General features: G+C 43.5%; 1 protein-coding gene across 3 annotated transcripts in view; it reads right to left on the reverse strand.

The window, feature by feature from the left end:
• Positions 1–357: 357 nt before the first annotated feature.
• The window catches only part of GPC4 (glypican 4), a 117,335-nt gene continuing 105,566 nt past the window's right edge, over positions 358–12,126 (reverse strand). For all 3 annotated transcript variants that reach the window (XM_038588347.1, XM_038588346.1, XM_038588348.1), the window contains exons 4-9: positions 10,993–11,158; positions 6,121–6,251; positions 5,868–6,014; positions 4,923–5,059; positions 2,919–3,094; positions 358–2,815 (exon numbers count right to left, since the gene is read on the reverse strand). In XM_038588347.1, coding sequence (XP_038444275.1) covers positions 2,613–2,815; positions 2,919–3,094; positions 4,923–5,059; positions 5,868–6,014; positions 6,121–6,251; positions 10,993–11,158 — 960 coding nt within the window. In that variant the 3' untranslated portion in view covers positions 358–2,612. The remainder of the gene's footprint in view (positions 2,816–2,918; positions 3,095–4,922; positions 5,060–5,867; positions 6,015–6,120; positions 6,252–10,992; positions 11,159–12,126) is intronic.

Raw genomic sequence — 12,126 nt, forward strand, 5'->3', positions numbered from 1 at the left:
ATTTCCAAATGACTTTGTAAAACACAAAATCATATGCTATTAGCTGAGACTTTGGGAATGTCAGGTCTGCCGACAAAGCTTTTATTCTACCTCATACTCTGAACTCTTAAGATTTTAGAATATTCAACTTGCTTTTATTCTTTTTTTTGGCGGTGGTCGGGGTGGGGGTGGGGCAGAGTGCAATGGTGAGCCTGCCAGCTGGTTAGAAGCAAAGAGTTATCCAGTCTGATCTGAATGGAAAAATCTATGATTTGTTTATTTCATAGTTCAAGTTCAAAAGCAAGAGACAATTTAAATAATAAAAAGGTCACAGGAAAAAATGCAAAGAAAGAAAACAAATCAGTGAGAGTCCAGAAGAACCTTCAAGAATATTTAATTCGGAAAATGTTATTGGTGTAGAGAAGTTGACTGAAAGAAAACAGCTGGGCAGAGTTCAAAGTTTTAAATTAAAAACAATCTCACAAGGTCTACGGGGATAACTCTTTGAGCCACATTTTGGAGACCAGATTCATTTCTACCAAGTCAAAGTAATGGCAGTCTAAGCTAAAAAGGAAATTCCTCACAACTGAGGTAGTTACTAAGTATCAGCACATTTTCCAGGTTCTCACAAGGCAGCTTAGCTATTTACAATCCATTTTTCCTCATATATAAATGGAGCACCTTTTCATTTTAGGTCTTCCGTGATTGGTTTTAAAACAACAACAACAAAAAAAACCACTTATACACACCAGCCAGAATATGCCTATTTTATTAACATCATGCTTGAATAAATAACTGGCTACTGCTAATAAAATTAAGCCTCTGTTTACAACAGCCCCCAATATTCCATGTTGACCATTCGCGCAGAATTTGGTGTAAAAAGTCGAGTGAAATATAGACCCTGAGCTATTGAGTAATTATGCTTCAATATAAAAATAGAGAATTAGTCTTACAACTGAAGATCTGAACAGGAACACAAACCACCTCTCTGTGGGTTTTAGCTTTTGTGGAATAGGTCAGGATCTTGATGGGGGTCTAAGGCAGGAAGAGACTTGCAGGATTTTCTCATTTTGAAGACTTTTTGGGAACTCCTTTTTCAAGGGATTTGTTACTATCTCATAGTTTTATGGGTTGACATTTGGTAAGGATAGGAGGAATGGAGTCCTAGGGACCCAGGGACAACAGAACCAGCCTTTGCAAGATCCCCCCATCCCCTGGTGGCTATGGGATCACCACTAAGCTATTATCTTCTGGACTCTCTACTCCTTCCTGTCCCCCCTCCAAACAAAAACATTATGTGAAAAATATCTGGACACTCAGGTCCCACCAAGTGGAGTTCTTGGCTGAAAGGGTGTCACATGACCATGAACTGCACAGCCAGCCCTTTGCCTTTCTGAGGCAGGGGCCCAGGCAGACAACTCAAGTAGGGCACTTTAGAAATCTCTTTTTACAAAAATTGGGATCCCAAACCAAATGTAGATGCACAGGCAAAATCTTTGCTCGGAGGAGTGTTGACAGCTCTTCCGTGAGCCTGGGCTGTGCCCTGGTTTGGGCTGGTGCCCAGACAGTTCCCTATTCTATGTGGTTGGGGTTGAAATCTGGTACACTGTAACAAAGGGGACCAAATGATCTTCTTAGTCAATTGGTCATTTCTGCCATCAGGATAGGAATTTAAAGCAGGTCAGTGTGGACATGAAGACCAGCACACAGCGGCTTGCTAACTTGCCTGGATAAAACACAAAAAGACAAAAACCCACCCCCAAACTAAGTGTGAACGTGTGATAACTCAGACGTCCTGAATGCCTTCTATATTTCTAGGGAGAGTGTATGAAAAAGAATCTTCTAAATGGGTTCCACTTTTTAGTATAAGTGGGTTCGAGAAATAGACCTATCTACCTGCGATCTTAGTTTATGTAATTCAGTTCAGCCAAGACAGGTGTAGTCTGCAGTCTCTTCCAGTCCCTGGCTATCAATGAAGTACAGCCTTCTTCTCGTATTGATGCCTTAATACAACCCACCAAGTGGCTCAGAAGCCCCCCGTGCCTTCACATTCTGTCCTAACTTAATAATAATAATAAAAAAAAATCACATCCACTTCTCTCCAGATAAGGCAACTAAAACAACAGGGATGAATGGAATTTTTACTGCTTGTTGGGCTTTTTCTTTTAATAAGATAACATGATAAATAAAACCTGCTTCTGTACAGCTATTTAATATTTCAGAAATACGTACATGTTACATGCCAAGAAAGGACCCTGGTTTTCTTGTAAGAAACAAGGTAAGATCATAACTGAAGAAAAAAAAACCCACAAACAAAAAGGAAAAAAAAACACAAACAAATAAGAGAGTGATAAAATCACAAATGCACAACTAACTACAGTTCTGTACCTACACTGTTAGCCACATTTAACATGATTCTGGGGGAGCAGGAATCAACTTTACATACGAGTCCCTTTCCCCCACAAAACTGAATGAAAACACAAAGTTGGCATTTTTTAAACCAGTGGCCACATAGTAAAAACTGTACATCGTTGTCCATTCATTTAAAAAGCAAAGTCACTAAGATGGTATAAAAGTGATAACTGGTGCCTTTTTATCTTTTTGATGAAAACTTTTCCCTCTAAGATTCAGAATTATCTCCACTCTCGCTGCATGACCAGGAGCAAGATGCAGAAGACAGCAAGGAGGTAGGGCTGTGCCCCCACAAGGGCACCAGGGCTGCTGGCTTTATCATTGGCATTCTTCCCAGAGTGATCAGTCACGTTGTACTCAAACTCTGAAGGGCACTGCTGATACTCACAACCACTTCCACTTCCCTCTCCACTGCTCTCGTCACCTATTTAAAAAAAAAAAAAAGGAATAGAGATTTCAATCCACTTAGTCCTCATCACAAGCTGGTACAAAGAACAATGTTTAAGCTCCAAACCACAAATGCTTACTGATATCAAAGAAGTCCACATCGTTCCCGTTGTATGCATTCTTCATTTTACTGGTCATAACCCGAAGAGCCATGATCTGACGAAGGATCAGTATGTCTGGTTTGCTGGTGTCAACCTGGACCTCTGGATTATTGCCCTGGTTGGCTAAGCCATTTCCCGTCACTGCGAACAGGTATCTGAAATGAGAAATGACCCTGTGAATAGGAGTGGTTAAGACAAATGGTCGCCGCAGATCATCAGAGTATTCTGCCTAGATTCTAGTATTTCCATTGGGTACAATTCATGAGAAAGTTCTTTCATTTCTTGTTTCTCTGCTTTGATGGTGACCTTTTGGAAAGCTACCCCTTTTACGGAGGTTGGTGAGTCAGAGTCAAGTGCCGATACAGTGGGTACTTAGCAGAGTTACTAAGTGTGTTAGGGGAGCAACACAAGACATCCCCGAAGAGAATGAGGCCTTTTGGGAACTGGAACTTTGGGGAGCCAGGCCATTGGGCTGAGAACCACAAGGATTCAATCCTGTAAAGACCGAACTACTGTTTCTTTGGTGTTGAGTTTGATAAGTTCTTTATAGATCTTGGAAACTAGCCCTTTATCTGATATGTCATTTGCAAATATCTTCTCCCATTCTGTAGGTTGTCTTTGAGTTTTGTTGACTGTATCCTTTGCTGTGCAAAAGCTTCTTATCTTGATGAAGTCCCAATAGTTCATTTTTGCTTTTGTTTCTTTTGCCTTCGTGGATGTATCTTGCAAGAAGTTACTATGGCCGAGTTCAAAAAGGGTGTTGCCTGTGTTCTTCTCTAGGATTTTGATGGAATCTTGTCTCACATTTAGATCTTTCATCCATTTTGAGTTTATCTTTGTGTATGGTGAAAGAGAGTGGTCTAGTCCAATCATGAAATGGGCAAAAGACATGAACAGAAATCTCACAGAGGAAGACATAGACATGGCCAACATGCACATGAGAAAATGCTCTGCATCACTTGCCATCAGGGAAATACAAATCAAAACCACAATGAGATACCACCTCACACCAGTGAGAATGGGGAAAATTAACAAGGCAGGAAACAACAAATGTTGGAGAGGATGCGGAGAAAAGGGAACCCTCATACACTGTTGGTGGGAATGTGAACTGGTGCAGCCACTCTGGAAAACTGTGTGGAGGTTCCTCAAACAGTTAAAAATAGACCTGCCCTACGACCCAGCAATTGCACTGTTGGGGATTTACCCCAAAGATACAAATGCAATGAAACGCCGGGACACCTGCACCCCGATGTTTATAGCAGCAATGGCCACGATAGCCAAACTGTGGAAGGAGCCTCGGTGTCCATCCAAAGATGAATGGATAAAGAAGATGTGGTTTATGTATACAATGGAATATTACTCAGCTATTAGAAATGACAAATACCCACCATTTGCTTCAACGTGGATGGAACTGGAGGGTATTATGCTGAGTGAAGTAAGTCAGTCGGTGAAGGACAAACATTATATGTTCTCATTCATTTGGGGAATATAAATAATAGTGAAAGGGAATATAAGGGAAGGGGGAAGAAATGTGTGGGAAATATAAGAAAGGGAGACAGAACGTAAAGACTGCTAACTCTGGGAAACGAACTAGGGGTGGTGGAAGGGGAGGAGGGCGGGGGGTGGGAGTGAATGGGTGACGGGCACTGGGGGTTATTCTGTATGTTAGTAAATTGAACACCAATAAAAAATAAAAAAAAATAAAATAAAAAAAAGACCGAACTACTGGAACAGCCTGACCTCGGGCTGCAGCCCCTGTACTGGGCTAGAGCCACCACCGCAGACTTCTGGCAGTACTCGCTGCAACTAGCTGGGTGCCTTCCCAAGGCTTTCGGGGCAAAGCCTGTTCCTTAGATTGTCTAGAGGCTGTCCACATTACTGATGCTTCCCTCAAGTGACACCAAGTGACCCCCGTCTGAAGAGCCCCGCAGTACCAGGCATGTGGGAGAAGGGAGACCACCAATCCACTTGCCCAAAGCTAACCTGCTCTTGCCTTTCCCATTCCAACAATCATCTTCATTGCCATTCCCGGCGGCCATCCTCTCATCGCTGCAAACATTGCTGGGCAGGGAGGACCAGAACTTCTTGGCCTGTTTCAGCTTCTCCTTGACATCAGTAACCTAATTAGAGAAGAGGGAAAAGAAGAAAGAAAAGAGGAGAAGAAAAGAGAAGACCTGTGTAAAAACACCCAACTGCCTACAAATGTGTCTTTTGACCATTTCTAAAGTCGCTCCAGAGTGCTATGCAATGCATTTTCAACTTGAATCACGAAAGAAAAAATGCAGATCAAATTTATACAGAAAAGAACAGAATTACTCAAATGAATGAATGGTGGGATACAAGGAGTTGCCCAGATCCACCGTCTACTCTACCTCTTTATTTACAACTACCATTGGAAGCCTGCTGGCCTCCAGGTCCCATGGATACCATGATAAAACTCCGTGTCTTTCTGTGAGGCTTTCATACTCTGGTTCCAGCGTCTATACCGTCCCCTCTATGAAACCGTGTCTGTCACTGCGCTCCCTCCCACTACTGTGTGTGCAGCATGTGTGGAAAGCAGTTTGCTTATGTTTTCCAACCGTCCTAACACTTATTACATATCCCCTTTTGCTAGTTAAGGCAAAAGGATGGCTGCTTCTCCCGCTTTGTTCGGGCTTCTGGAAAACAAGGATGGGTCTCACTGCCCTGTGCTTCCCTATGACAGGCACAATGATGGTCTCAGAGTAGATGCCTCACGTTTCCTAACTACGTACCAACTTTATGAGCTAGAAAATGAGAGGCAGAATTTATTGACACTCACATGCAATTTGCTTGAAAAGCTTCACCTGAAAGACCTGCACTTGAAAGCCTTCCAACTAAAAATGCATTTGGAGCAAATGTTTTTGGTTCTTGGTCATTAAACATGGCCACTGCTGCCAAAGTGCTCACCAGTCGGTCCAAACTAGTGCCAGCTGCTGTGGTTGGGCGTTCCTCAGGGTGATATGGTCTGAAGCGAGCACTGAAAGCCCCCTCAGAGATGGAACGTGAAATCCGGCCGGCTGGGAGGGGCTTGGGGGGTCCACATCCCTGGAAAACCTGCATTGAAGCATTCATGGTCACATTAGGGAAGTTGCATCCCAAGTTCGGGAGGGGTAGGGGTAGGGACTCTGTTTCTCCTTTTCAGTTATCCTGCCTCTGTTACCTTCTGAGACACTTGCACACTATTCTCCTGCATGTTCATTATAGCATCAGAAATCTTCACATCGATGGGATCCATGACCGATTCGATGTTGAAGGGACCCTCGAGCCTCTCCGCCACCATCAGCATCGCGTCTAACAGGGTGTTTGGGGAAGAGCAATATGGCATAAAAAGTAAACCGTTAGTTTGGCCTTGGGTGATCAGTCTGATTATTTTACTGTCTTTGTTTCCTATGGATGGGGGGAGAAGGGGAGGGAAGAGGGCATGTGTCGTAGTCAATTCAGGTTTTTCTGTCCGCTTCTACTACACCAAGCTGCATTTAGTCAGCATGTGTTGCTAGCTCTCTAAAGTGTGAAATGGCCAGGTGAATGCTTTATTCCACAGCAAGGACACCCAATTGGAACTGTTCTATTATAATGATTGTTTATTCTTTCGTGTGTCAGTGGTTGTCACTGTAAGGCGCCAAGCTGGCTCCTGCTGACAAACTTAAGGCTGGAGGCAGAATAACATGCCACTTCCACAGTGACTTCTTAGGATCTTTTCATTTAGGTTCCATTTACAAGACTCAAAAATATAAATCCGTTAAAATTCTGGCGTATCATTTCCTTTCTTTCATTTTTTAAATGAAACCCTTTCAGCTCCTTGAGCGCACAGTTGGAAAGTACAAATGACAGTGTTCCCAGGAATTCTAATGACTTTTCAAATAATGAAAATTTGAAAAAATGCAAATTTGTATTAAGATAAACTTCCCATTTCAAACACAAGGGCCTCAAGTTAAAGCCAAACATGTGCCTCTTTTCATTCGGGTGAAAAGACAACACAAGACACAGTACACAAAAAAAGCCTGCATTCACAGTGTGAGTCTTTGCGGATTATTCTGTGAGTCACCTTGGCATTCTGGAGGAGTCTAGAATGTTTTAGTACACATCAAATCTCTTAAACAAAATATGTGTCACTTGTTTTTCTGCCCTATGTGTTGGCTGCAATTATTAGGCTTGGTGGCTTTGCCGGATTATTTCCTGGTCAAAATGAAAGCAAACTGGAAATGGGAAAAGGGCTGCTTCACTCCTGACAAGCACCAAAGTTTGCAACTTGTCTGCTCTCCTTTCCACTCTAGGGCTTAAGGTTTGCAGGGAGAGGGTAGTCAGGGCCACCTTATCTGCAGGATTCAGGTAGGCCAAGGGTAGCTCCCAGCAAGAGGCCAAGGGCAGCTCCCAGCAAGGAGGGCTAGTTTCCAGAAGACCATGGGCCCTTCTCAGAGAACACTGCAGACCCCCAGGATCTTCTACCTCAGCTTTCTGGTGCAAAGGAGTTTTAGCATCAACATATTAATGAAACCAAATTTGGTCATCAACCTTTCACCTTCCACCTAGAACAGATGCAACACAACATTTTAAAGCACTGGGGGTCATTTCTCTAAACTGCAATTGCAATGTCACAAACCACAAATAGATTTCCGTGAAATGCACTTTTTTTTAAAGTAATAACAAATCAAGTTTCAGATTGCATTGTGGTAAGCACCAATAAAGTGACGCTTCCAACCTCCAAGTAAAGGCTGCCAGCATGAATATACCATTGTGCTAGAGGGGGAAAAATGCTTTTGATGTGCTAGCAAAAGGAGACTTTTGTAAACAAGTGGAGCACGACTTAAACGTGTTCATCATTGTCAAAGTATCAGGGCTGCCAAGTACAGAAAGCACATTCTTCGCAGAAGTCGCTTGCTCCAAATAAAAATATTATGAATAGACAGATAATCAACATCCAAAATGCAGAGGTTTAGACAAGAAAAAAACAGCGCATTTTGAAACTACTCATTCCCCTAGTGGCGAGGAGAGGCCAGATCACTGTGTTTGTGAAAGACTGAAAGGAAACATAAACCCGATTCTTCTGGCTGTTTGGCGTCTTTGTAAACTCTGGGAATGGAGGGAAGCCGAGCCTTTGTTGGGGCCGGTGCCATGGCGTGCGGTGCACAGCTGAGGAATGCGCAAAGCTGCCTCCCACCCCTGGGGGGAGTCATGCTTGGCTATCAATGAGGCTCTGCCCTAGAAGCAGCCAGCCCTGATTAGTAGCTGAGAGAGAGTGAGTGACCGAGAGCGAGCGAGCGAGAGCAAGAGAGCCAAAGATGGTGGCTTTGGGGTATTTTTCTTCTGGTGGGTCTCAGCTACAGGTCTCTCATTTCCAGGATATCTCACTGACCCCTGCCTCCAGCCAGCAACCCCCAAATCCCAACACCCCAATATAAAAGTCCTGCTGGCAGCAACGTGTGACATTAATAAGGTTGGCTAGGAGTCAGATGACAGTAAGGCAACCACAGTATGTGATGGAAAACAAGGTGCATCCAAGCATAATTTATGGTTCTCTAGAAACAGGCTGTTTTGATGGTGGTGGGGGGGAGTATTGGGTTGACCTTTTGAGTCAACCTCTTATAAAACCAAGTCCAGGGTGTTTCAACTGGATCCATCTTGTTGATCAAGGCTGACAACGATTCAAGAGAGGGAAAAGAGGACATGGTAGGAAGAAGGCAGATGTGGAAAATGTATCCTTAGTCTCTTCAAGGGCCTGGTCCAACTGCAGGATTTCAAGGCTCAGGCTATGTGCACGAGGTCGCCCCCATCCATTAACAAAGCATCCCCTTCACACCAGGCAAAGTGATTCCTTTCGAACTGGGCCACCAATAATCATAAACCCCCATGTTCAGCCTCGGGGCCCACTGGGAGAACAAAAGGCAGTTTCCCAACTTACCCCCAAGACCTGATTTAAAGAAGTGGGGGGGGGAGCCCTTTGCTGTTCATTAACTGCAGTCATTTAAAGGGGAAAGAAAAATTCTTTGAAAAAAAAAAAAGGAGAAGAACTAGAGCAGAGGCATGTAAATTGGGCGTGAATTCTACAACCACAGAGCAAATTAAACCCTGGTGAAAATTCATAAAAAAGCACTGGGGATTAACAATGTCTATTACTCCTAACCAGTTAGATCAGCTTATGAGACATAAAGAATAAAATACCCATTAAAAATTAAGTTTAGACATGAATTATATACCTCATCCCTCCAAAAAAGATCATCTCAAATAACTGAGGAAAATTGATTCCGAAATTCTATCAATTTGCACTCGGGTTTAATTTTGTTTCTTGAAAGAGAGCAAACGTAGTTTGAAAACTCTCAATAAGAACAACAGCAGCAACGCAGTCTCCTTGTTTTAGAATACCTGGTTGAAAACATTAATTAAGCAAGCCAGAGTGCAGTTTTGATTTGACATGAACCTGCAAACTCTTTGGAAAAATAGGTCAAAAAAAAAAAAAAGAGCGAGAGAATTTCTATCTTAATACAATGAGTTACAGTTTATGTCAGAACAAGAGAATAAAGCAAGGAACATACCCCTTTGCCCCTTACTCCTGATCAATCTCTAGAAGAGTTGGCAAAACTAGGGAGCTGTCACTCTACCCTGTTTGTACTATATGGCAAATGCTCCTCCTTTGCCCCAAGAATGAGTACATTAGATGCTATAAAGTAAAAAGGCTAACCGACATTTACAAAAATGAATTTAGCAGAAGCAAACTGCAAATCTGGCATCTGGGTGTGGGGGAGAGGGTGGGATTTAAAAAAAGAGTAAAAACATCAACTTTAGATCTGGAAATGCCACGAGTTTTGATTTCCAGTGGAAATATTTTCAAGCTACAATTTCTCCCATGGCTTCCTTCTGGGCATGATGCACTGCTAGTGTGCGCATGCCTCCCCCGCCCTTTGGCCTTCCCTTTCATGGGACTCAGCTCTCCTGCATGTAAATTTTCTCAGGTCTTCTAGCTCTGAGCTATTTAGGCTACAATTGTGCTGAAGTGCTTAATATTCACATCTTTTATTTTTTTCTTGTGTCAGTGTTCTCAAGAATCTGTTGGAGCCAATTTATTGATGCATTTTCAAACAGAGTTAATATGGTAATTAGCTCTCATACAGACTAAAAAGCATTCTCTCCAACTCCAATCCCCCGCCCCCAAAAGTGCCAGCAAATTGCATCCATGTTCCATGATGTGAACAAGTAAGTGAAAAACAGGTGCTTCTAAAGGCACTTATGTTCTGCAATTACACCCATGTGACTGGGGGCCAGGGAAGAAAGCCGAGTTTGTTTTTGTGAGCCCTTAGTGTGTGTATGCAGTGCCACTATCATGGAGGATCAGGAGCTTCTGTACTGTAACGAGGTTTCAGGACTTAACATATGCATTAAGAGTGCATCAAGGAAGTTGATGACCAGTCATTTAAATGATCCCTAAGTTGTCCTTTCCCGAGGATGGTGATTAATCCTCTTGGAAAATGGGTACCTCCCTTACACTGCAGTCTGGACTCTGGGTTTCAGAGACAGGTGAGAATGCTTACCTCTAACATGACTAGAGCCAAAGGACCTCCATTCTTTCGGGACGTCAGTTCCTATTAAATCCTCTACAGAAACAGAACCCCTCAATTCCCCCCAATCAGGTTTCACCTGGTTCAAGCATCCAGCAGTTGTCTGGCCAATAATGCAGAAGGTTCAGTTGTAGCATGATAGACCAAACGATTTCAAAGCTCAGCCAGTGATGGCTGTACTCCCACCTTTACAGGAACACAGGCCTAGGATATACAACTAAAACTGACCTTTCGGGGGAAAATGCCAAAAAGTCATGTTCTCATTACGAAAACTCAGTATTCACTGTGTTTGAGGTCTTCCGTAATGCCACCATTAGTTCAAGAGAACATTTACTTGTAGAATGGTGGGAACTTTGAAGATAGTAAGAACTCTGGCAAACAACAAGGAACAGAAGAACCCTCACGGATGATAATTACGCTATTCCCCATGGCCAGAAGCTGAGCTCTGTCTGGCGACACAAATTTCTCCCTCGCTCACTCACCTATGAAATTGTTCCATTCAAAATCGAGATCCCCTTGGTTAGCCAGACAGCCTCTCATAATGTTCGAGCAGTAGTTGTAACAGGGCTTCACATTCACAAGCCCCTGGCAGTGGGAGCAGTAGATCATCTTCAGCAAGGCATGGGTACACTGGGCTGTGGGATTGACCTAGTTTGGGGAGAAGACAAAGACAATGGTGGGACAGAGGTACCAGAGCAATTCCAAGTCCATCAAGTTGACCTTGAACCTTTGGCCATGAATTCAACATAAGAATGAGTTGTGATGGATCACACTGAGCAGGCCTGGCCTGCTTCTTCTAGAAGAAGATTAGATAAAAGGAAGGGGTGTGCTAGGAAGAAAGCGGGTGGTGGCGAGGGATGAACATCGCTTTACCGTGAATAACCCAGGTGTGCATTATTTCCTCCAACATACTCCCCTTCTCATTTTACATGGCTCAATTGTTTCAAAATCCTCTTACACATATGGTGCCAGGATTGGCCAGAAGACGCCAGAGTAGAGGTGATCTCCTGCCCACCACACATGGCCTGCTGTGGCCTCTACCAACACTGTGTCTGGCTTGCCAGACTGGTACACAAACACGTCTTCTTTTCAAACACATGGACTACAAGACTGGCCTTTGACACTTAACCTCCCAATCAAGGTGAAGAAAGGTATCTAGTGTACACTCTGTTCTGTGCCAGGAGCTGAGGAGAAGGCAAAATCAATGCATCCTACAGGCAAGAATATGAATACATTTAACGTTGGGGTGAGGTGAAGGCCTTCTAAGTCCTGGGAGCAGTAAAGCACAGAGTGCTCTGAGAACACTGAATGGAAGAGACGTGACTTTAGTTACACTTGGAAGAAAGGGTTGGATTTAACTGGCCAAGTGAAAGGAGAACATCCCAACCAGGGAGAACAAAATGGGCTGGAGGAGAGTGTGCAGAGTGCCTGGGGGTGGGGGAATTGTAGGAAGTGTGGCTGGATGCACAGGTAGGAGTGTGTGCGTGGCCAGAACTTAAAGGCACAAGAAGAGGAAGCAGAATGAGAGGTAGCAGAACATGAGGGCTGTGAAAAGTTCACGGGGAAGGGGAGGAGCAAAGCTAAAAGTGGTACCAAAGTCAGAGAGGGCTGGCCGT

The sequence above is a fragment of the Canis lupus genome, chromosome X, assembly GCF_011100685.1.
Source record: "Canis lupus familiaris isolate Mischka breed German Shepherd chromosome X, alternate assembly UU_Cfam_GSD_1.0, whole genome shotgun sequence".
Taxonomy (NCBI): Eukaryota; Metazoa; Chordata; class Mammalia; order Carnivora; family Canidae; genus Canis; species Canis lupus.